At 42.9% G+C, this 24,631-nt stretch overlaps 1 protein-coding gene across 1 annotated transcript in view; it reads left to right on the forward strand.

The window, feature by feature from the left end:
• The first annotated feature begins 9,683 nt into the window (after positions 1 to 9,683).
• Positions 9,684 to 24,631, forward strand: part of LOC130368678 (nuclear receptor ROR-alpha) — a 442,969-nt gene continuing 428,021 nt past the window's right edge. The window contains exon 1 of the mRNA XM_056572693.1: positions 9,684 to 9,913. Within this exon, the coding sequence (XP_056428668.1) occupies positions 9,757 to 9,913 (157 nt within the window). The 5' untranslated portion in view covers positions 9,684 to 9,756. The remainder of the gene's footprint in view (positions 9,914 to 24,631) is intronic.

Consider the following 24,631-nt stretch of genomic DNA (forward strand, 5'->3'; position numbering starts at 1 on the left):
AAATCTCCAAAAGGCATCAAATTGCAGATTAGACATTCTTATATTTTGTCAACAAAAGTTAGATTTTATTTCCATCATTTACACTTTCAAAATAATAGAAAAAAAAAATGGTGTCTGCAAAAGTTTGGGCACCCTGCAGAATTTATAGCATGCACTGCCCCCTTTGCAAAGCTGAGACCTGACAGTGTCATGGATTGTTCTCAATCATCATCTGGGAAGACCAGGTGATGTCAATCTCAAATGTTTTAAATGCCCAGTCTCATCTGACCTTGCCCCAACAATCAGCACCATGGGTTCTTCTAAGCAGCTGTCTAGAAATCTGAAACTGAAAATAGTTGACGCTCACAAAGCTGGAGAAGGCTATAAGAAGATAGCAAAACTTTTCAGATGTCAATATCCTCTGTTCGGAATGTAATTAAGAAATGGCAGTCATCAGGAACAGTGGAAGTTCTGGAAGAACAAGAAAAATATCAGACAGAACAGCTCGCAGGATTGTGAGAAAAACAATTCAAACCCCACATTTGACTGCACAATCCCTCCAGAAAGATCTGGCAGACACTGGAGTTGTGGTACACTATTCCATTATAAAGAGATACTTGTACAAATATGGTCTTCATGGAAGAGTCATCAGAAGAAAACCTCTTCCACGTCCTCACCACAAAAATCAGCGTTTGAACTTTGCAAATGAACACATAGACAAGCCTGATGCATTTTGGAGACAAGTTCTGTGGACCCATGAGGTTAAAATTGAACTTTTTGGCTGGAATGAGAAAAGGTACGTTTGGAGAATAAGGGGAACAGAATTTAATGAAAAGAACCTCTGTCCAACTGTTAAGCATGGGGGTGGATCAATCATGCTTTGGAGTTGTATTGCAGCCAGTGGCACAGGGAACATCTTACGAGTAGAAGGAAAAATGGATTCAATAAAGTTTCAGCAAATTGTGGGTGCTAACTTAATGCCATCTGTGAAAAAGCTGAAGTTAAAGAGAGGATGACTTCTCCAAATTGATAATGATACTAAACACACCTCGAAATCCACGGGGGATTACATCAAGAGGTGTAAACTGAAGGTTTTGCCATTGCCTTCACAATCTCCTGACCTCAACATCATTGAAAATCTATGGATAGACTTTAAAAGAGCAGTGCGTGACAGACAGCCCAGAAATCTCAAAGAACTGGAAGACTTTTATAAGGAAGAATGGGCAAAGATACCTCAAACAAGAATTGAAAGACTCTTGGCTGGCTACAAAAGCATCTACAAGCTGTGATACTTGCCAAAGGGAGCAGTACAAGATATTAACTCTGCAGGGTGCCCAAACTTTTGCAGACACCATTTTTTTGTTTTCTGTTATTTTGAAAGTGTAAATGATGGAAATAAAATCTAACTTTTGTTGACATATAATAAGAATGTCTAATCTGTAATTTGATGCCTTTTGGAGATTTTCCCATCTTTCCTTGGCTTCTTTATGCACATTAATACAAATTTTTACCTGGGGTGCCCAAACATTTGACATGGGATCGTGTCCGGATGGGCAGACCCTATAACATCTGGAAGAGGGTAACATAAGGTATTAGAACAACTTTAAGAGTGTAGGACACCGGATATCTGATATGTAGGATACTAGAACAAAGGAAATTATAACCTATATATCTGCCTTTACACTAAATATGATATATAACACTCTCCTGGGGAAACTCGTATACATCTTGGGGACAGTACATATCCCGCGTCATATAAAATATGGATTATATTTATATATCCCGAGCTAACACAGGTACTATTCTGGACAGTTTTAGGTACCATTCCTATATAGCCCTGGTAAAGAGTAGATAAATTTGCTAAACAAGATCTGTGGGGCTAATAATCAACTTTTCACCATACACTACCATCATAAAATATCCATATGAAGAAACACTCAATATATTACCTAATACATCATTTATGGGAATACAGTAACTTCTAATACCAGTTGCTTAATAAACAATTATCAATAGAGTTATTCCTAAGCTTTGAATACCCTTGCGCATGCGCAGTGCTCTCCGTGAATATCGGGCTAAGTCCGGGCAATGAACAAATACGCAAGCGCGATTTCCGGACATGCGCAGCGAGGCGGGATGCCGAAGTGGAGCGCAAACATCAGAGATGTGGAACGCAAACAAGGTATGTGCACGGTCTAAAGCTCAGGATTGGATGTCAATAATCAGATGACATGCGCGTCACTTCCCAGCGCCTGTCCGCTATGATGACGAGGAGATAACTCCGGAATGATGATAGGCTGATGGAGATACAGGTAATACTAGTTAACAGGACCTGATTGGTCCAAATTAGCGTTACACAGGTGCGCATTAAATAAGGAACTTATGATAGGTGGATCTATGAAAGTGGGAGTTCCTAAAAGGTATAAATACTCAGTAGGTAGACCAAGGAGTTGATGCCCATTTTCCCTCCTGAGGACGCTACGGAAGTAGTGAAACATGTAGAGGGGGCATTTTCAGCATTTTAATATTGTCAGCTTGTGCGTGCAATATACTGTGGAACTGCAGTCCACATATGGACCAATTCATTTACCAGTGATAACTGGATGAAATACAAACAATACTATTAAGCACACACAAGCCCGTAGTTTTTAAGTTACATACTCACCTTATAAATTCTTTTAATAACATATGAATAAAGGTTAAATTTTAGGGGTGGGAGATAATAAGGGTTTCAGTGACCCTGGGCTTCCCAGGGTCAAAAGTTCTTTGATTAATTTTTACCCTAACCCATCCTGGGAATTGGTTGTTGCAAACATTTGATCCCCACTGTATGCTGTAAACACACACACACACACACACACAATGATTATTGGAGATCTTCCTATGTCATTCATGTGCGTCATCCTTAGGCAGTCCTGTAATGCTGGGACTTTTAGTTTTGGAATAGTTGGAGTTTGGATAACGCTTTACAGCAGTGTTACCTTCAGATATGGGCCTACAGCTTTAGCAAAACTTCAACTCCCAGAATGCCCAGACATCCTTTGACTATTCAGGCATGCTTGGAGTTGTAGTTTTGCAATAGCTGGAGGCACATGTTTGGTAAAACTCTGTGTTACAGCAGTATTGCTGCAGGCTGTGTTCCTCCTGCAGCCTTGTCAATCAGCCATCCTGTCCATGACTCTTGGACACACATGCTGCGGTGGGACGCATCAGTGTCCCTGGAGGTAAGAGGACCCCTAGTGGTGAGATTTTCAGGCAGTTTTCTTTAATAAAATGAGAAACTTTTTTTTAGAGAAGTATATTGGAAAAACTATTGTTTTGCCAAGATGTACAACATATAAAAAGTTTTTATATCTGACAGTGCCCATTTAATTTTTGGTCCCTAGCAAGGTTTCTTATCTCATTCCAAATCCCAAGCATCTAATTCCTGGCTCTTAGCCTGGCATCTCTTCTTATTCCTGGTCCACAGCATGCCTCCCCATCTTGTTCCTTTTCCCAGCATGGCTCCCTCCTTATACTAGGTCCCCCTGGCATGAGCCCCCTTCTAATTCCTGGCCCCCATAATGGCTCATTGCCCCATTGCAGCATGACATGGGGTACACCCTTCCCATCTAACAGCCTCCCCCTCCCTGCCTTCTATCCATGAACCTTGCTGGGGCTGGAAATGTTCCTCCTCCTTCTTTACCAGCTCCAATGATGTTGTACAATGCTGGCGGCATCTCTCCCTTGATGTCCCAATTGTCTCCCTACTTTAGTTTGGTTATGCAGTGCAATGTGGATCTGCTTTCTGATAATTCGGAAAATCAATGTGTGGTCTTTTTAAAACGGGTTCCAGATGAAGTTTGCTAGTATTGATGCACCCCATGATTTTATTTGCCTTGGCAGCAGTTACTGGTCACTAGTGATGAGCGGGAGGCCAATTTTTTGCAAATATATGGACAAAATTCTTAATGAAATTCGCATAGTGCGCATGCGCAATTATATCTTCCACCTAAAAGAAGGGAGGGATCAGTGTCCAGTCTGAAAGTGCCGATATTCGCATAAATATTCGCATAAAAAAAAATATTCATCATTACGAATATATATCACTATATTCTAAATGTTAACGAAATCGCGAAGTGCCGATATTTGCAGTAAAAATTTGCATTTCGAATATTCGCGCTCAAAACTAGTCACTACAGCTAAATTTACTGTTAACTAAGTCTCCTAAGTCCTTTTCCACATCAGTCATCCCAAGTGTGCTCCCATTTAATACATAATCCCAGCCCGGATTTTTCTTCCCCATGTGCGTAACCTTACATTTATCAGTGTTGAACCTCATCTGCCTCTTCCCAGCCCAAAACTCTTATCATCCCTTTTATTGTACAAAGAGTTAATGTATTATATTTATGTTAATGTGCCTTTAAATGTTGTTACTAAGCCTATGTAACCAGGGAAGGTGTCAGTGACCAGGTGACTTGTGTGTGACCTATGGGAGTTCTCCAAATTGCTCCCTTATATAGCAGGGAGGAGCTAACTTGCTTTGTTTAGTTCAGTTCTGAGATACTGCTGAGGGTACAGTCAAGTAAAGACCTGAGAATGTCTGGTGTCCTGAGGGAGACCAAGGCCTAGCCACGCAGCCACGCTCCCATCATCAGTGAACCCCCTTCAGGTGAAAGTCAAAGCCTGGTAAGCCTAAATACAGGGGAGAAGTCTAGTCTGCATAGTCAAGTCCATCAAGTCTAAAGTCAGTGTGGGACTGCATAATTGAGTCCAAGTCCGCTACAAGTCTCCTAAAGTCACTGGTCATCTCCTTGGGCCTAACTGAGCTGTAAAGACTTTAACACCTGTCTTCCTCAGTAACGCTGCCGTTGTTCCGTAACCTTGCATCGGAGAGATTATTTTCCCCGTGCCTGGCCCAGGAACCAGCAGCCATACCTCGGGTGGTGTAGAGGATAACCACACACTGGCATAATGGATGCTAAGGGTTAATAACATCTGCCCTAAGGGTAATCACGTCTGCCCTCCAACATCATCACCACAACTTTTTGTGTCCTACGAGCAGGATACGAGTGTGTGCCTTATGAGAACCCCCCCAGTCTGAAGTGTGACTGTCTTGACGAAAATGTGCACATTTATGCGAAAAGAAATTGCGCCAGAATTTTATGGGACTTTGTGTGCAAAAACTTGTATGTTGAGAGGCGCTTGTGAAATAGAGGGGGAGGTGAAGAAACGTTTATTGTCTGCCATTGTTAAAAGTGTTGAAGTTGTTCCCGCCATGTGTAAAATCCGTACTGAAGCTATGCTACGTGGTAAAATGTTTGTTGTATCTGAAAGGGTTAAAGCTGTACAAGAAAAATGCTTGTTGTACCTGAAAGGGTTAAAGCTGTAGAAGAAAAAGTCCCACGCAGGTCAGCGTCCCGCCCCTGGGCATGGAAGTCAAGTTGCAGTCTCAAATCTAAAATGGAACCAAAAAGGTCCACCCTTTGTTGCCGGGGGAGCGGAAGTATGGGTTGCACCTTTGACGTACTTCCTGGCGGCGGCCATCTTGCCGAAGCCCAATATAAAAGGAGTAGCGCCGCTGAACCTCTCAAGTCTGCAGGAAGTTGGTGAGCAGAGCAAGATGTCGGAAGTACAGGAGAGTAAGAGGTCTGTGAGTCCCAAGATGGTGCCCAGCGCCCACAAAGTAGCAGCGGCCGTGGCTCAAGTATTCCAAGAGCTGGCGGACCGGCTACAGAAGTTATTGATCGGGGCCGAAGAGGCATGCTGCAAGTCCCGCTGCCGGAAGATAATGAACAGTAGCCAGCTACTCCTGAATGCGGAATTCCCGCGTCATCCAGGGGAGTGTTGACAGTCAGACTGTCTCCACACCATCGATCCTGGGGGTCCCGGGCCGACATGCCTACAGAGGAGTCCAATATGAGTTTTGAGCCGCATTTTCTACCTCTTCCAGCAAGCCCAGCCCAGAATCCACCCCACAGGCCCCGAAAACGACAGCACGCCCCAGATCACCCCCACTTCCAGAGTGGGTGTTTGGCGATGAGCCGCAATTTATTAGGTATATGCACCAGTACCTACTCCTTCTGCCCGGAAAAGAGCATACCCTTGTCCCAGCAGCAGTGTACGAGAGGACCAGGCAGAAAGCCCAGGTAGCTGCAATCATAGAAGAAAGGAGGGTGCAGAGAAGGCGTGAATACGGCCCAAAAGAGATGCCTTATGAGGTTCGACAGGCCCAACAATCAGAGACCAAAAATTTGGAGCACCTGTATATCCGAATGTTGGACCACCCCAGAGCAAGAGAACCACCCTTTGAGAGGCGAAGTAATTAAATTTGACAGAGTCCGAGGCTTTGGACCCTTAATGGACTGCTATCATGGGGGCACCATCCTTGTGAATCGTCGGGCAGTCAAGAGAGACTACCTCCCCACACACTTGACCTCCTTGGAGAGCGAGGAGATAGTGGAGTACACCCCAGTCCGCAGCGTACAAGGAGAATGGGCAGCAGCTGTGACAAGACCAAAGAACCCTACACTGCTTCCCTTTGTCTGCTTCCCCTCGGAGGATTGGGTGTTCAGATCCCTTTGGCCTACTACCTCCACAAGTCAAAGGTCAAGTCATGGAGTAAGAGTTCCTGCCCGAGGCGTCCGCCATGGCACTCAAATACCATCCAGAAACAAAGAAGAAGTCAACTACAGATGTGCCCAGGCCTACTCCTGGCATTGAGGAGGTTTGGCCTACTCAATGGGCACCAACCAAAGCGCCTCGGCCTACTCCTGCTCTGGAGGAGGTTTGGCCGGCCCAACAGGCACCAACATTTTGATCCCCAGTGGCGCAAGCTGCTGTGGTGCAGATGGTGGTAACAGTAAGCCCCACCATCACTGATTCCAAGCTATTCCAGGTGTCGTGGAACACCAGAGTCAGTCCTTGGGAGATGGCACAGTCACGTGGTCCCCGCTATATGTTTCAGCCTAGAAAGCACACTGATAGACGTGGCTGGGATGGAAAGTTTCCAGGATGAGCTCACCTGTTCTATTATTGTTTACCTACTATTCAGTTGTGAGACTAACATTGTTTTGTGGAGTACCACTATTGTTTTGCAGGTTTCACTGTAACGTTTAAGTGATGTGCCTGGCGGACAAGCCAAGAACTACCTGTAACCAAAATACGTAAGCTTATGTGCCCAGCTTAAGCCGTGATCCTTTACTACAGACTCTTAAGTACCAAAACTGTAGAGCGGTACTATCATTTACTTAAAGAAGGTAATTTATTGTTTACTGCATAGCTCAAGTATACGCAATACTAAATGTTCATCTGAAGTTGATCTACTGGGACATTTAGTAATAAAGTGTATATAAAATGTTTGCACAAAATGTCTGTAGTGTCCAATGTTTCTCCTAGCTATGGCAGATGTACGGGAGGTATCCTGAAACCATCAGGAAAAGCATATCTATTTACCTCATTGCCATAAAATACACCAAGTTAGTGCACATAGTGCTTATGTATAAAATAGTCAGTAGTCACATACGTATTAGTACGTCAGAAGTGTCTAGTCATTTATAGTCACTAGAGAGCAACTACTTATCATGTAATTTCATGTACAGAAAGTTAGTACCAACGTAACACAGTGAGTTATGTACATATATTTTGTGTATGGAAAATAGTCATAAGTCACATTCAGTGAGGACTGTTAGCTTATAGCCAGTATATTCATACTCAGTCCAAGTCAGTCTATAGTAGCTACAAAATATTAAAGGTCTAATGATTGTTGTTTTCCTGTCCACTGTGCACAGGGTTCTCTTGTGGCCAGAGAAATCACCTGGTGAGCGTAAATCGCACATGAAAGTGGCAGAGGTATTGTGTACGTATATCTTGTCATTACGTATTGTACAAAGGTAAATAAAACTGCTAACCAATTGTTACGTGGAGAAGTAGCACATGCTGATGGGCCCCGTTAGCACAGGCATCAGAGTTGAAAGCCTCAGGCAGCCTGATCCGCAACATAGCATTTGTAAAGCCAAGAGAACTCACACCATCAATTGTTGATTTCATCCTGGTTGAATACCCTGTTTTTATGAGTATGTAAGGACATTGCATTAAATGCCACATGAACTCTTCCCCAGTTTACCAGCCCTGTGAAGGATATTCACAAAACGCCCAAGGAACTGTTTACCCTCATCTTGGGCCAGTGGCCTTGTTCTTTGTCCACCCTCAAGGACTGTATGCTGAGGACGGCTTAATTTAAGAGGGGGAGTTTGTGGTGGCCCAGTACAGAAGTAGCCCTTCTGTACACTATTGGTCTTATCAGCTGGACTCAGTCCCAGTCCCCTGGCCCCCATACTCCTCAGAACTCTTATCATCCCTTTTATTGTATAAAGAGTTAATGTATTATATTCATGTTAATGTGCCTTTAAGTGTTGTTACTAAGCCTGTGTAACCAGGGAAGGTGTCAGTGACCAGGTGACTTGTTGGTGACCTATGGGAGTCCTACAAATTGCTCCCTTAAATAGCAGGGAGGAGCTAGCTTTCTTAGTTCAGTTCAGTTCTGAGATTCTGCTGAAGTACAGTCAAGTTAAAACCTGAGAGTGTCTGGTGTCCTGAGGGACACCAATGCCTAACCACGCAGTCACCCTCCCATCATCAGTGAACCCCCTTCAGGTGAAAGTCAAAGCCTGGTAAGCCTAAATACAGGGGAGAAGTCTAGTCTGCATAGTCAAGTCTGTCAAGTCTAAAGTCAGCATGGGACTGCATAATTGAGTCCAAGTACACTACAAGTCCCAGCGAGCCTGCAAGTCTCCTAAAGGCACTGGTCATCTCCTTGGGCCTAACTGAGCTGTAAAGACTTTAACATCTGTCTGCCTCAGTAACACGACTGTTGTTCAGTAACCTTGCATCAGAGTAATTATTTGCCCCATGCCTGGCAGGGGAACCAGCAGCCATCCCTCTGGTGGTGTAGAGGATAACCACGCATTGGAATTACAAATACTAAGGGTTAATAACATCTGCCCTAAGGGTAATAATATCTGCCCTCCAACACCCTCACCACATGTACATACATACATACATATATATTTATATTTATCCTCTATCTATTCATTCATTTGATTTGATTTCCCATTAGGAGCTTCCTACATAAACATAAGCCTTTAGTTGTGTCTCCTGTTATGTCCTCTTGGTTATTTCTGGGAAAGTTGGGTAACATCTGCTATAGATAGCGAGCATTACCGCTTCCTGAAGGTTTCTCATACATCTTTTACATGTTCCTGAATGGCACACCTGTCTAGTTATGCCCTGCTGCACATTTTACTGCATAGCTAGGCAGATTTGAAATTCCTAGGAAAAGCTATTTCCTATGATCAATTTCGTAAAACAGCAAGAGAAAAGAATTCTTATCATCTTGTCAGAAACAAGTGAAGAACTTTTTTGGTTTGATGGGAAATGCTAAGTAAGAGTTGTGCCCCTCATGATGCCCTCTCTTCGCTGGCTTCTTGTGCATTAGGTGTCTGTGATATTTACTGTCTCAGTGAGTAGACATTTAAACTGTCTGTGTATACATGTGTTCTTCCCATAATAAATCCCAGCACTTCTCTTCGCTTCCCTCTAGCGCTGTCAGTGGCCACATGTGGTAAGTGTTCTTATATCACACTCTTTCCCTGTCTCTCTCCCTCCTTCCTTTCCTTACCATAGAGTTGCATTGACACAGAGACAGAGGGAGTCTATGAGCCTCCTCCCAGCAATATCTAACATCGGGGGGGATCCTGATCCTCAAGACCCTACTACATCATTCTTTTGGGGGGAATAATGGATCCTTGTTCTCCTGCTAGCCCTGATCCGGCTTTGGAATCAGAAATCAGCAAGCCAGCTCCCCAGACCAGAGACCCCCAGGAACCTGCAAGAAGAGGGGATCATACAGGAGCTGCAGGAAGACACAGCTACCCTATAACCACCACCAACAGAGGTACCATCTCCAAATCAGTGTGGGTTGTGAAGAGGGGCAGCGAGAGGTGGCAGAGGCAATCTGGGGCTTTCATTACACATTCATGGAGGGAGATAGAAGCAGGGATGGGAGGATAGTGAGCAAAGACAGCCGAGAAGCCTTGGAAAACTTTGACAGCTTTTTTGTGGGAAGGAGGGGTGTTAATTAACCTCTTCAGTTCTGGAGCCATGGTGTAGCCCGCCGTTCCCTATCATAGTTCGCAGTATGTGCAGCCTTCAGTGAAAGTATACAAAAGTTTGAATTGCAATGATTTACAGTGACAGATTTTATCATGTTACTGGGGGTTTGGTTTGGGTACCACTCCTCCTGATGCCTTTTCCATTGCTCCATCACGTCGCTTTTCCCTATAGTAAAGTCACTACAAAGCTGCATGGGGGTCAGGTATGGTACAACTACTTCCAGTTCCTATCGCCACCTAATGAATGACAGTAACCCTTTCAGTGCTTGAAAACCTAGAACCGTACCGGCATTATCTCTCATGATTCCTAATGGCTAACCCCTACAGATTCCAGATGGTGCAAAATGAATTAGACCTAAAGGGTTAATTTGCATCGGTATTATCTGTCGCTTTCTGTGTGGTTTGCTGTTCTTTTTTTTTTTTTTGTTCTTTTTCAATATTTTTTTTCCCCCTGTCCTTAAAGGATTAAGAGTTAACCCTGAGTTTGCCTGCGATTTGCCATTTGATTATAGTAGTGCAGGAAAGGTTTATTATTTTTAAAGTAGTGAGTGCCGTGTGTTATGTAATATGTAATTACATTTATATGATAATTATATGTAGTGCTGTTAAAGGAGATTATATCAGGATATCTAGGTGTGTACATTACGTGCTGGGGCAAAATAAAACATAGCAAAAAATATATCTACCAATGTCTCATGGGGACTGTAAGCTATACAAATTGGATTGTTTGGGGCCCGACAGAGGACTTTATTCCACTATTCTGACACAAGTGACACAAGCTGGGGTAGAAATAAGAAGTGTGAGCGAATGATAACAAATTACAACAATCTACTTCTTCTGCTTTGTGGCTGTGATAGTGAGCAGGATGTTACATGGGGACATGACAATTTAGACTAGTGTCTTTTTTTTCATAACTTGTAAATCTGCAAAGTGTTGGAAGCGGTGCAATATTTTATGTGCATTATAAATGACATATTTCCTGTTGGAGCAGATTTTATTTGGATTAAAGATTACACGTGATATCTGCAAAGAGCGCAGGAAAGAATGAGCAGCATTGTGAAGTAGAGCCTGTTGTACTCTTTTATAGTTTTGTTTCACGAGGGCCCAAACTCTGTTGTCAGAAGTCACTCAGAGGCCTATAGGGTTTTTTCTGAAGTACTTTTGGATCTAAGGCTATGACCGTGCTAAGTTTTCCAATTCAGGAAAGAACCAAAGGCAAGGCTTGTGTGACCCTTCATGTGTTCATGGGACACTATTGACAAAATTCTTAGATATTTGGAAGACAGTAACCATAATGATGATCACTAACCTGTCTATGTGAGGTTAAAACATGTGTGGTATGGGGTGTGAGATGCAGGGCAGATGGAAATACCCTAGGGGCAGATGGCATTAACCCCTTGTATTCGTGACGTCAGGTCGTGGTTTATCCTCAATACCACCCGAGGTATACCGCTGGATTCTGGGCTAGGCACAGGGGCAATAATGACTCCGACGCCAAGTTACGGACAATAGTAGCTTTACTGAGTGACAGATGGTACAGTCTATACAATTCAGCCAGGCCCACGGAGGTGACCAGTGACTTCAGAGACCTTAAGGGCTTGCTGGGACTTACAGTGGTTTTAGACAATTTAGTGCAGGCCACGTTGACTTGACAATAGATGACAGTGACTGACTTGACTTGACTGGAGACAAACTTTAGCTTACTTGTAGCTTGTGGCTGCAGACTGGACTTGAGGCCTCCTATGACTCCAGTCCAACTATTAGGGTATGTTCACACTGAGGAATTGGCGAGGAATTCTCGCTTAAAAATTCTACTGCAGAGTTTCCTTATTTTTTTCTGTGCAGAGTTTGCACGGAAATAGCGCAGAATTGATGTGGAAATTGCACGGAAATTGAGTGGAATGTAGGAGGAAACGTTTTTTTGTTTTGCTGGACGACAGCCACCTATTAGAAGTTCCCTTTTTTTTTTTGCACAAATTCCATGCAAATTTCGTGGGGGGGGGGGGGGGGGGGGGGGTGTACGGAGTAACAACTCCCGTACTGGGCCACCACACATGGCTACATAGGTAACACTGATATTGGTGGATCAAGAGTATTATCCAACTTTTTCTTTATTTTAACATGCAGTTGTGGGTTTTGCGGCAAACTATATCTAAAGGAAGCTGCTGGAAGCAAATGATGATATATCTTGTGGGTTGTCCTTTCACACCAACCAGCAAGTCAATGAAATGGTCATAGCAATACCACCACTGTCTCTGCAATCATATTCTTCCTAATATCCTTGGGATAAAGGTCCATCTAGCCATCTCTCAGCAGAGGATGATGCTAATAGCATAGGGTTCTAGTGCACGATCTGCATGTGTGGGGCTTTTCCTACCATGCACATAGTAAGCACACTGGACACGTAAGGGATAACAGAAGTTGTTAACCCAATTCATGAGCGGGGCAATACCATTATAAACAGCAGTGACCCACATCAGGGTCACTGGCAGCAATCTCGTTCCGCAGTGGCTTGCTTTGCGGCTCCGGCTGCTCGTTTCCGGTCCGGCGCTCCTGTCCTCCTTGTGGTCTCCTGCGTCGCTGGGTAAGCACACGGCTACTCACACTACGCTTCTTTGTTTTCTCATTCGGCATCGGCAGTCCGGCTCTCGTTGGGGCTCTCACAGGCACCAGTTAATGTCAGGCCCCGGTCCCTGTTTGGGGGGGGGGGGGGGATTGGGGGGTACCCCACGCTTGGCAGGGCATCCACAGCAATGTTGCGGTATTCTGTGCTGGTGGTGTTGAGCATCCCTAAGTTATGTCTGCCTATAGGACTGTTACTTGAAATCATCTTGCTTCATTGTTGACTTGTTCTTATTCTGGCTCCGGTGTCCTGTTGGTGTAGGGCTGTAGCATTGTTGGGAGGAGCCTCTGTTACTATGGGATTTAGACAGGCTACGGTGTCACAGGTTAAACTGCATTTTCCTTATTGCTGACTCACTGTAACAAACATCCTCCTCTTGTAGGCTCTCTACTAATGGGGTGACACACTATAACAATCCCCCTCCTCATGTAATCTCCTTTCTACTGTGGTCACACACTGTGACATACCTACTCCATATGTAATCTTCGTACTACTGAGGTGACACACTGTAACGAACCTCCTCCTGCTGTAATTTCCTTGCTGCTGTGGTCTCACACTGTGACATGCCTCCTCCTTATGTGGTCTTCTTGCTGCTGAGGTGATACACTGTAGCAAACTTCATCCTCGTGGGAATAAATGTTAGCATGTGTTGATTGTAAGGAGGGCTAATAAAAAAATAAAAAAAAGAGAAACCCCTACAAATGCAGTACGGTACGGTGACGCATGCAGTACTGCGCAATATATGTATGCCGGGCCAGGTATAAGGGGTTCACAATTCCGTTTATATGTACGATTATAGCATGGGCACTGGCATATAGCACTGGCGCATAGGGGGTATGCCTTAATCTGGCTAAGTCACCTGGGTTATGTTCTCTTATTTTTCTGGTGCTGGTTAATGTTAAGTGTTCCAAGTTGAATTATATTGGTCGTACTTTCGTTATTTATATTTTATATACTGTGTCACAAATTACGGTTGTCGTGACTACTCCTGCTGAGGCCCCTACAGGTACGTCCCTATCTACAGGTGAAGTTATCCTGGCTCATTTTATCCGAAAGGCTATCAGGAAGGATATCCTGGAAGGGAAGGACAGGAATCTTGTGTCCCTCCTGGTGGCCTCCCAGGATAGTCTCGACAATAAAATATTTGCAAGGACATGTCGGTGGTGGTCAAGGGCAGGGATCCTAGACTTAGCAACAAACGTAATATCCTTGAGTTTGTACTTGCATTTAGCTTGTTTCCAGACGTAATATGTTCTGCAAAACCAGAGAGGCGGGTTGAGCTAGATCAGTACTTGTACAAATTGGTGGACTTGGGGTACAAGTACGGTGGTTTCTCCTTTTATGATTACCACCGCTCGTTTTCTGCTAAGGCAGCCGCCGCCTTGTCACAGTTTCGCCAGGTCACCAATTGGGCTAGCCTGGATACAGAGTTGTTTTGCAGGCATTTTGCCGGTCTCTGAGCTCCTCTCTGTACAGTCTGCCAGTCGTCAACTCTTGCTACCAATTGGTGCCCGAACCTGTCTCAGGTGGCGGTTCCAAGTTCTTCTAGTAACCTTGAACTACCCTCTGGGTCTAAGACCCAGGCACCTCCGGCACTGAATAAGTTGGGCAGGCCGGTACATTTTCTGGGCAACGCACAGATATGCAACAATTTTAATTTGTCATCTTGCCGGTTCAGTCAGTGCATATATATAGTATCTGCCACAGGGCCCACCCTAGGTTTCAATACCCTAAGAAGCTAAATCCGGAAGCATGACTAGACAGGGATGATACAGTCAAGCTACGAAGCTGCCTGCTTAGCCGTCCAGCCCCGGGGTTTGTAGATCTCCTGTGTTCTGGCTTTGAGGAGGGGTTTGATACAGGGCTGATTTCTCTCCCTCAGGGTACTTTCAAGTGCTACAATTTGCAATCCGCAGCCAGGAACCCTGTTGTGGTATCAGACTTTCTGCTGAAAGAGGTTTCCAAGGGTTTTATCATAGGCCCCTTCCAGTCCCCCTTGAGCCCCCTTGGAGTAGCCTGTGGTGAATTCTCTAATAAATATAGTTTGATTTATGACCTGTCTGCTCCCCATTTTTCCCACGTTCCTAGCATTAATTCCCTCATACCATCTGAGGAGTTCACGCTTAAATACACGTCTGTGGACGAGGCCATCCAACAGGTCCTGGCTCTCTAAAGGGGATATATCAGATGCTTTTAAGCTTCTTCCAATTCACCCCGATCTTTGGAGATGGCATGGGATAAAATGGGAGGGGGGTTATTGTTTTGTTACTCGTCTCACCGGGTCTAAGAGCAGCCCATGGCTGTTTGATAAGTTTGCTTCAACTCTCGATTGGATCCTACTGAACTACTGTCAGTGTTCTTACATATTACACTACCTTGACGATTTTTTGCAACAGGGACGCCCTGCGGCAGATCCCAGGGATCTAGACTCGTTTACCTACATATTCCGCTGTTTGAACATTCCAGTTGCTCAAAATAAGGTAGAAGGCCCTTCCACTTCTCTCACTTTTCTTGGAGTAGTGCTAGACTCAGTCAATATGGTGGCCAGGCTACCTGAGGACAAACTAGCCCGAATCAGGTCAGTCATTCATAATATTGTGCTTTCTGCAGTATCTACAAGGCAGCAGCTTCAGAGTCTCCTGTGGATGCTGAATTTCGCCATGAGGGTTATCCCTCAACGCCAAGCTTTTGTATCCAGACTCTTAGCACTACTGCCCGCTGCTCCGGAGGCAGATTCCCTGGTTACTCTGGATCAAGCTGCTTTGGTAGATCTTGCCATGTGGGATGAGTATTTAGAACATTGGAATGGGGTCTCCATGTTCATCCCCAGGGCTTTGCAATCATTCCTGGTATTACACACGGATGCAGCTGCCTCAGTAGGGTATGCAGCCATATTCTCTTCCCACTGGTTGGCACAAACTTGGCCAGTTGAAGCTTTGTCCCTCCCTGACTTCTCCAAGACATTCGCTCTCTTTGAAATTGTTCCAGTAGTAGCAGCGGCTGCCACTTGGGGACATTTGTGGCAGGGCCAGACAGTGGTCTTTACTGATAACATGGCAGTTAAGGAAATCATTTGCAAGGGTAGATCCAAATCTCTTGTCATTATGCCTTTCCTTAGGAGACTTACGCATGTAGCATTGTCTTGAAAATTTCACACTGAATGCGTTTTTATCGAGGGAAAAAAGAATATCGCAGCTGATGCTCTGTCTTGCTTGAATTTTCAGGTGTTTTGCCAGGTGTTGCCAGAGCCAGATCAGCAAGTCCCTCAAGCACCACAGTTTGCTTCTCTGATGCTAGATTAAATGCTCATTTCTCTGGAGCTGTTGGTCTAATCAATGGGTCACTTGCTAGCAATACTGCTAGGGCGTACAAGGTGGCATGGGATTCCTTTCTTAAATTTCAAAAGTTGCACCCAGGTCACCACCCCTTAGACACCAGATTCACCCTGGCATATATTTCCTTTTGCCACTCTTCACTTAAATTGGCCCACAGCATTATACAGTTATACCTGGTGGGCATCCAGCACTATGTGTCACTCAGTCACCCTGGTTTACCGTCAATGTTTAGCTCACATCCTATCAAAGCTGCATTCAAGGGTGTCCTTAAGACCAAAGCACCTATGCCCCCTTCCAGAGTCCCTATTTCTGCTACCACATTTCAGAAATTTAGCCAGCTCCTAGATTCTCGTCCTTTTGGGGCTGATGCCAGTTTAGTAATGAAGGCTGCCATATACATGGGTTACTACGGTTTCCTCAGGCCTGGGGAATTCACAAAGACTTCCTATCACTCTCTTTTTCTACTAAAAAAGCATCTTTCTAGGTCAGGTTTCAGGTTATGGATAGGCAAGTCTAAAACTGAGCAGTTAAAGGGTTCTGAGGTGTTGTTGTTTCCATCTGCTAATCCTTGGTGTCCTGTCAAAGTACTGTTTGATCTGTTATATTTGCTCTCTAACAAGCCTCCAGATTCTCCTTTGTTACCATTCCCAGTTAATTTGATTACCTCTGGGGAATTTGTTAAGCATGTCAGATCTCTCGCTAAAATCAGTGGTATTGAACCTAGTACCATCTCAGATCATTCGATCAGGATAGGGACAGCCTCCTTGGGTTCTAGACATGCCGTACCCTCTCACATTATTAGGAGACTTGGTCGCTGGAAGTCTCCATGCTTTCAGAGGTATATCCCTTACCCTCGTGCTGAAATGTCTCGTGCTTTCAAGTCTCTTGTTTGTATATAATAATGTTAATAAACTTATATTTCCCTAATATACTTTGTTTTGCCCCCTTCTTTAGGATTACCCTATACAGCCAGCCGGGCACACATCAGGCTTATAGGTTATAGGGTTACATTACATGCCACACATTATGTAAGCCGACCACAAGTAAGGGTTATCAGAAGTTGTTAACCCAATTTGTGGGAGGGACCATACCTTTATAAATGGCAGTGACCCACATCAGGGTCACTGGCAGCAGTCTCGTTCCCCTCACACCCTCCCTTTTCTTAAACTATTCCTACAGTGGGTATCCCCCTTCTTTAGGATTACCTTATACAGCCAGCCGGGCACACATCAGGCTTATAGGTTATAGGGTTACATTACACGCCACACGTTATGTAAGCTAACCACAAATAAAGGTTATGTTCACACTTTGCACACCTCACCCACAAAACCTACATATTCACTGTATATATATATATATATATATATATATATATATATATATATATATACACATATATACAGTCATGGCCGTGAATGTTGGCACCCCTGAAATTTTTTAAGAAAAGTAAGTATTTTTCACAGAAAAGGATTGCAGGAACATATGTTTTGCTATATCCATGTTTAAATCCCTTTGTGTGTGTTGAAACTAAACCAATAAAAAGGGAGGAAAAAAAAGCAAATGGACATAATGTCACACCAAACTCCAAAAATGGTCTGGACAAAAATATTGGCACCCTTTAATAATTGTGGATAAATAAGATTGTTTCAAGCATGTGATGCTACTTTAAACTCACCTGGGGCAAGTAACAGGTGTGGGCAATATAAAAATCACACCTGAAAGCAGATAAAAAAGCGAGAAGTTCACTTAGTCTTTGCATTGTGTGTCTGTGTATGCCACACTAAGCATGGGCAACAGAAAGAGGAGAAGAGAACTGTCTGAGGACTTGAGAACCAAAACTGTGGAAAAATATCAACAATCTCAAGGTTATAAGTCCATCTCCAGAGATCTAGATTTGCCTTTGTCCACAGTGCACAACATTATCAAGAAGTTTGCAACCCATGGCACTGTAGCTAATCTCCCTGGGCGTGGACGAAAGAGAAAAATTGATGAAAGATGTAAATGCAGGATAGTCCGGTTGGTGGATAAGCAGCCCCAAACAGGTTCCAAAGATATTCAAGCTGTCCTGCAGGCTCAGGGAGCATCAGTGTCAGCGCAAACTATCCATCAACATTTAAATGAAATGAAACGCTATGGCAGGAGACCCAGGGTTGACACGGAGACATAAAAAAGCAAGACTTTGCCAAAATGAACTTGAGTAAGCCAAATTCCTTCTGGGAAAACGTCTTGTGGACAGATAAGACCAAGGTAGAGCTTTTTGGTAAAGCACATCATTCTACTGTTTACCAAAAACAGAATGAGACCAACAAAGAAAAGAACACAGTACCTACAGTGAAATATGGTGGAGGTTCAACGATGTTTTGGGGTTGTTTTGCTTCCTTTGGCACTGGGGGCCTTGAATGTGTTCAAGGCATCATGAAATCTCAGGATTACCAACGGATTTTGGGTCGCACTGTACAGCCCAGTGTCAGAAAGCTGGGTTTGCGTCCGAGATTTTGGGTCTTCCAGCAGGACAATGACCCCAAACGTACGTCAAAAAGCACCCAGAAAAGGATGTGCAACAAAGCGTTGGAGAGTTCTGAAGTGGCCAGCAATGAGTCCAGATTTAAATCCCATTGAACACCTGTGGAGAGATCTTAAAATTGCTGTTTGGAAAAGGTGAACTACCAATAAGAGAGACCTGGAGCAGTTTCCAAAGGAAGAGTGGTCCAACATTCCTGCTGAGAGGTGTAAGAAGCTTATTGATGGTTATAGGATGCGACTGATTTCACTTATTTTTTTCCAAAGGGTGTGCAACCAAATATTAAGTTAAGGGTGACAATAATTTTGTCCAGACCATTTTTGGAGTTTGGTGTGACATTATGTCCAATTAGCTTTTTTCTTCCCTTTTTTGGTTTAGTTTCAATACACACAAAGGGAATGAACATGTGTATAGCAAAACATGTGTTACTGCAATCCTTTTCTGTGAGAAATACTTCATTTTCTTGAAAATTTTCAGGGGTGCCAACATTTACAGCCATGAATATATATATATATATATATATATATATATATATATATATATATATGATATCATATCTCACACAAGTGAGTACACATTTTTGTAAATATTTTATTATATATGTGGCACTGTACTACAATGGCTACAATGTAGTGAGTACACAGCCTGCATAACAGTGTTTAATTTAGCTGTACCCTCTCCACATAACCTACCACATAGCCATTTATGTATAAATTTAAATTTTCCCACAGTTGGGTCATGCGGCTTATCAGTGTTACAAAGTCTCAGGGGTAACTGGGGAGCAGGTATGTTATATTTGGTGTTATTGCTCTGACACTCTCTAATACTGGTCACTGGAAGTCCATCATGGCACATTATGGAAAATAACTCTCTGAGAAGAACTGTTGCTCTACATAAAGATGGCCTAGGCTATAAGAAGATTGCCAAGATCCTGAAACTGAGCTGCAGCTTGGTGGGCAAGACCATACAGCAGTTTCACAGGACAGGTTCCACCCAGGACTCACCTCACCAAGAAGTTGAGTGCATGTGCTCAGCGTCATATCCAGAGGTTGATTTTGGGAAATAGATGTATGAGTGCTGCCAACATTGCTGCAGAGGATGGAGGGGGGTAGCCTGTCAGTGCTCAGACCATATGCCGCACACTGCATCAAATTTGTCTTCATAGCTGTCGTCCAAGAAGAATGCTTCTTTTAGAGATGATTTACAAGAAAGCCCGCAAACAGTTTGCTGAAGACAAGAAGAGTAAGGACATGGATTACTGGAACTATGTCCTGTGGTCAAATGAGACCAAGAAACTTATTTGGTTTGTGTATATGGTGAGGAGTGAGAAGTATAAAGTTAAGGAGCACAAAGACAAGTGTGTCTTGCCTACAGTCAAGCAGAGTGGTGGGAGTGTCATGGTCTGAGGCTGCATGAGTGCCACTGGAACTAGGGAGCTACAGCCCCTCAATGCAAGCCTATGGGAGGGGGCGTGACAGCTATCACACCCCCTCCCATAGACTTGCATTGAGGGGTGGAGCGTGACGTCACACGGGGGCGGAGGCGTGATGTCACACGCCGTCGGCCCTGTGGTCGCCGGTAATCAGACCCGGAGCGAACACGCTCCGGGGACTGATTATAAATGGGGTGCCGCGTGCAAGATCAGGGGGGTCCCCAGCAGCGGGACTCCAGCGATCAGGCATCTTATCCCGTATCCTTTGCATAGGGGATAAGATGTCTAATCACCGGAGTACCCCTTTAAACATTTACACAGGCTGTGTCAGTTTTGTCACATGAAAAGTTGTTATAAAATATTTACAAAAATATGAGGGTATACTCATTTATTTGAGATACTGTATGTCACTACTCTGCATATCTATTGCTTTTACTACTCAAAATCAGTGTCAAACCACACCTTACATTGGCTAAACCATGCCTAGCCAAGCTAAATCCACGCTGAAATCTAGACTTCTAATAAAGTGGTTACAATTGGCATCTTACCCCTTTAAGACCTCTCAATAGTTAAAGAATATAGAAGAAAGGCAAACACAGTCATCTCATCCAAAGTATACTCAGATTCAGATCTGCACTATTACCCCACTACAGTCAAATAGGTTACATAAGTGTCATACCTGCCCCATATCACAGGGATTGTTGGCTGTTCTCTTGTCACAAAGATTCCTCCTATAGATTATTTGCTATAGATGAATTACTCTCCCACTATTTAAGCCACAAATGAACTATAGGCTTAATGACTCTTTATTCTAGATCAGTGTTTCCCAAGGGCAGTCCTCACTTACCCCCAAAAGGCCATGTTTTCAGGATTTCCTTAGTACTTTACAGGTCATATCATTATGGTCAATTCATCAAGCATCACCACTAGTGTTCTCTGAGACCAGTACCAGAACTCTGTAGACATGTGAATTTAAATTTATTGAGAGCTCTAGAAGTGGCATGACTTGGTTAAATTGTTAAAGATACACATTATTCTATTGGTATATCTAAATATATATGAACTCTAGTGGTTATTCCATACTGTCTACCTATAGAGCCAGACATACAGGGATAATAGATCCGGCTATACAGATCAGAGCTGAAACAAATCATTTGGAGGTGCTTTATATCAAACAGAGGGATGTACATGTTCCCTGGCTCCTAAAAAAAATCTGCTGATTCTTTAATTTTACTAACTGGCTCCATGCCATTGACTTTCAGCGAACAGATAAACAGGCCCCAGGTGAGGTGAAAGCTAAAAAGACATAGACATGGACATTCTGCAAAGGACAAACATATACATAATGTTTTGTCGGCTTTGTTTATGATCCTTGTCTCTTAGGTTTATTGTTGGATGCCCTTTTCCCTAGTGTACTTCAAAGACATTTCACACCATGTGAGGTGTATTACCGTTCTGTTCACTGTCTGGTGAGCACAATGGAGCTGGAAGGATTGGCAACACTGAGGAACCACCAAAGAAGAAGATAAACATGAATTTGCTAAAAACCTTTGGGCAGACATATTACCCTCTACAAGGGATTTTTTTTCTACCTATCTGCACCAGTTCTTCCAGTGAGTGTAGTTATCCTATATGACATCGATAGAATTACAATTGGACACATGTTGACAATATGGCCAATGTCTGCTCTTGCTGGGTTTTCAGTGCAGTTTTCTTTTGACTTTAAATGCTGCAATAAAATGTTGTGTAATGTATTAATGGCACAATGACACAACGTCATCATAAAAATAGCAATAATTATTCTAGAATGGCTTAGCCCAAGAAGTGGAATAACTGAATTGCATAATAGGAGTCCACTCATGTATCTGGTCAAACTGGAAGATTATACAACACGGCAGATTCATTTTTGCAAATGTAATTCCTACTTGTTGAAAAGACATACACAACCCATGTAAGAAGTAGGCTTAAGGCACATTTGTATACAGAGGCAATAGAGTCCTTGCAGTTCTGGACTAAAGAGCTGTAGGCATTCTGCGATTCTGTGTGATGCCATATGGCATGCCTCTTATGGCAACGTATTGCTTAGGTATATTTGCTGCTAGGCAAAAATGTTTCAATAATACAACATCTAAGGGGTTATTTCAAAATTGTATTTCTGCCAGATTTATAGGAAATCAGAAATGTAGCTATATCTCCATATACACTCTACAAGAGGTACTATAATAACAATATAGGTTCCATAATTAGGCGGTCATTGTACAGAACTGTTATGCAGTTGTGTTATATTTGTTGTATTGAGACTTTAGATCACTGACTTGTAGAAAGTCATGCAAACTATGGGGCTTGTTTTGAAAAATTGTCTTTGTTGTCCACAGCAAACAATCAGAGCATAGCTTGTATTTTTGTGCTCTTTAAAAATTAAAATTGCACTTTGATTGCTTTCTATAAGCAACAAAGACAGATTTTCTTTAAGGTAGTTTCAAAAATTTGAAGGGGACGTTATATTAGCGATACCATAATCTGAAATTGTGATGTCACAATGGGGCATTGTGATGCCACATCTAAAAAATGTCATGGCACAACGGGGCCTTGTGATGTCACAATTCATTTTATTTTGTTTTAAAGAGGCTGAACACTTGGAGTGGAGGGGATCATCCCTGTTTCTGGTATATATTTAAAAAAAAAGTCACAAATTTGGCGCAAATATTTTGGGACTTTGCAAAGTGGCACTTGGCATAAGGTGGGTATAATTTTGCCAAAGTGGAGCAAGGTCTCCTGAAAGTGCCACATTTACTACAATTTACGCTTGCAAACAGGTGTAAATGGTAGCTGCCATAGATTTTAATGAGGGGACACAGCCAGTCTGAGATGTGTGCACCTTTACATAAATCCAGCATGCCTATGCACTGGCATAGGATTTTTTTTTTTAGACCAGCGCGTAAGACTCTGATTTTAGTAAACCCCCCATAGAGTATGTTTCCCCTTGTTTTCAATGGAAATCTGCACATGGTGAACTACAATGTGGATTTTTACTCATATGGATTATGCTTTGGCTAGGATTGCATGGTGCTAAACCACAACCAGAACTGGTGCTAAAGTAAAAGTTCAATAATTTGGCTCAGATTTTTGCTAGAGACTCAACAATCATTTTCTGTGATGGGTAAGAAAAAATCTATCATGTGAACATACCTTTACTACATTTGAATTGTAAGGTACTCCATCTTAATGGAAGATATATCAGACAACTGGGTAAAATTTATACTGTTCGAAATCTTGGCTGAATGACTTGGGCATTTTAATAATGGAAATATAATTCTCAATTAATTTCTTCTGGTAATAGTGAAGATCTCTATAAAATATTGACACTTTACATATTCTTCAATGAAAAAGTATGTCTACATGAATGAGCATCCTATTGGCCCAAACAATAGGATGTGGTAAGACGGGCTTTTGATGCTGACTGCACCTCCCTGCCTGTACTTATGTGTAGAAGGAGATGGATTGGGTTGTTTAATAAATAATTACATAAGTTACTCTCAGTAGGCCGTGGGTAGGCCTTGTAGCATGGTGCAGTAATGCCGGCACAAACCACTTACTGTAACCTCTGCCTCAATGTTTTCATAAATATACTCCCACACTTCACTTACTATACCTGTGACTCACATGCACCGTCTTGATGTAAATTGCTTTCGCTTAGATGCAGCTCATTAAAATAACACATGGTTTTGACACTATTGCCATCATTCTCTAAACCCACATGTCTGTAGCGGCACTGTAATGTGTGGGTAACGTGTAAAGGCCATCTGCAGTTTAGGGCTTGCCATACATAGCACCAATTACATAAGGGCAGACTGGGTGAGCTAAGTGATTCTTACACTGTCCTGACTATAATCTCGTATTCACAATAAATTATTGTCCTCTCCATTCCTCAATAAACATGTTCCCTGGCTTGCAAATGATGTTTTCAGCTTTGTGCCATCCTCTGGTGTAGAAGTATATTCACTCCTCTCTGTTGTTTCAGATATGTCTTTCCAGTCTAGAAAGAATAGTTGAAGGGATGTGCCATGCATAGTGGGAAAATAAGCCTGCAAGTTTAATTATTCTTATAAATAATGTATAAATCAGCTCCAGCTTTCAGAGAACGCTTGTCTTCTCGTGGCAAAAGGAAAAAATATGATGCTTAACCCATTCATCCTGCATGGTATTAGGAGTGTGGCTGGTATAGTTTGTGATAGTACATCCATGCTGTGTATGGGAATGAACATGGTTACACATGGACAAATGGAAAAAAATGTGAAATCTGGTTTTATTGGGATACATATACTGTAAAATAATATTGTTGTAGTGCAGTGATATTTGTTATATTAAGTACTACCTAATGCAATATGCTTTTATCTTTTAAGGAGGGCCTGTGGCCTCAACTGACCTGAGTATTTTGGTAAATACTCTTATTTCCCGTGAAAAAACAATTCTTAAATATCTTTGCTTATTAATGTGTGATTAAATAGCCAAATGGGTGTTACCAGTTGTAGGCGTGTCCCTGCACTGTGGCACTCTCAGCTTTGATTGGACAGTGTCAGACATTTTAGT

The sequence above is a fragment of the Hyla sarda genome, chromosome 4, assembly GCF_029499605.1.
Source record: "Hyla sarda isolate aHylSar1 chromosome 4, aHylSar1.hap1, whole genome shotgun sequence".
Taxonomy (NCBI): Eukaryota; Metazoa; Chordata; class Amphibia; order Anura; family Hylidae; genus Hyla; species Hyla sarda.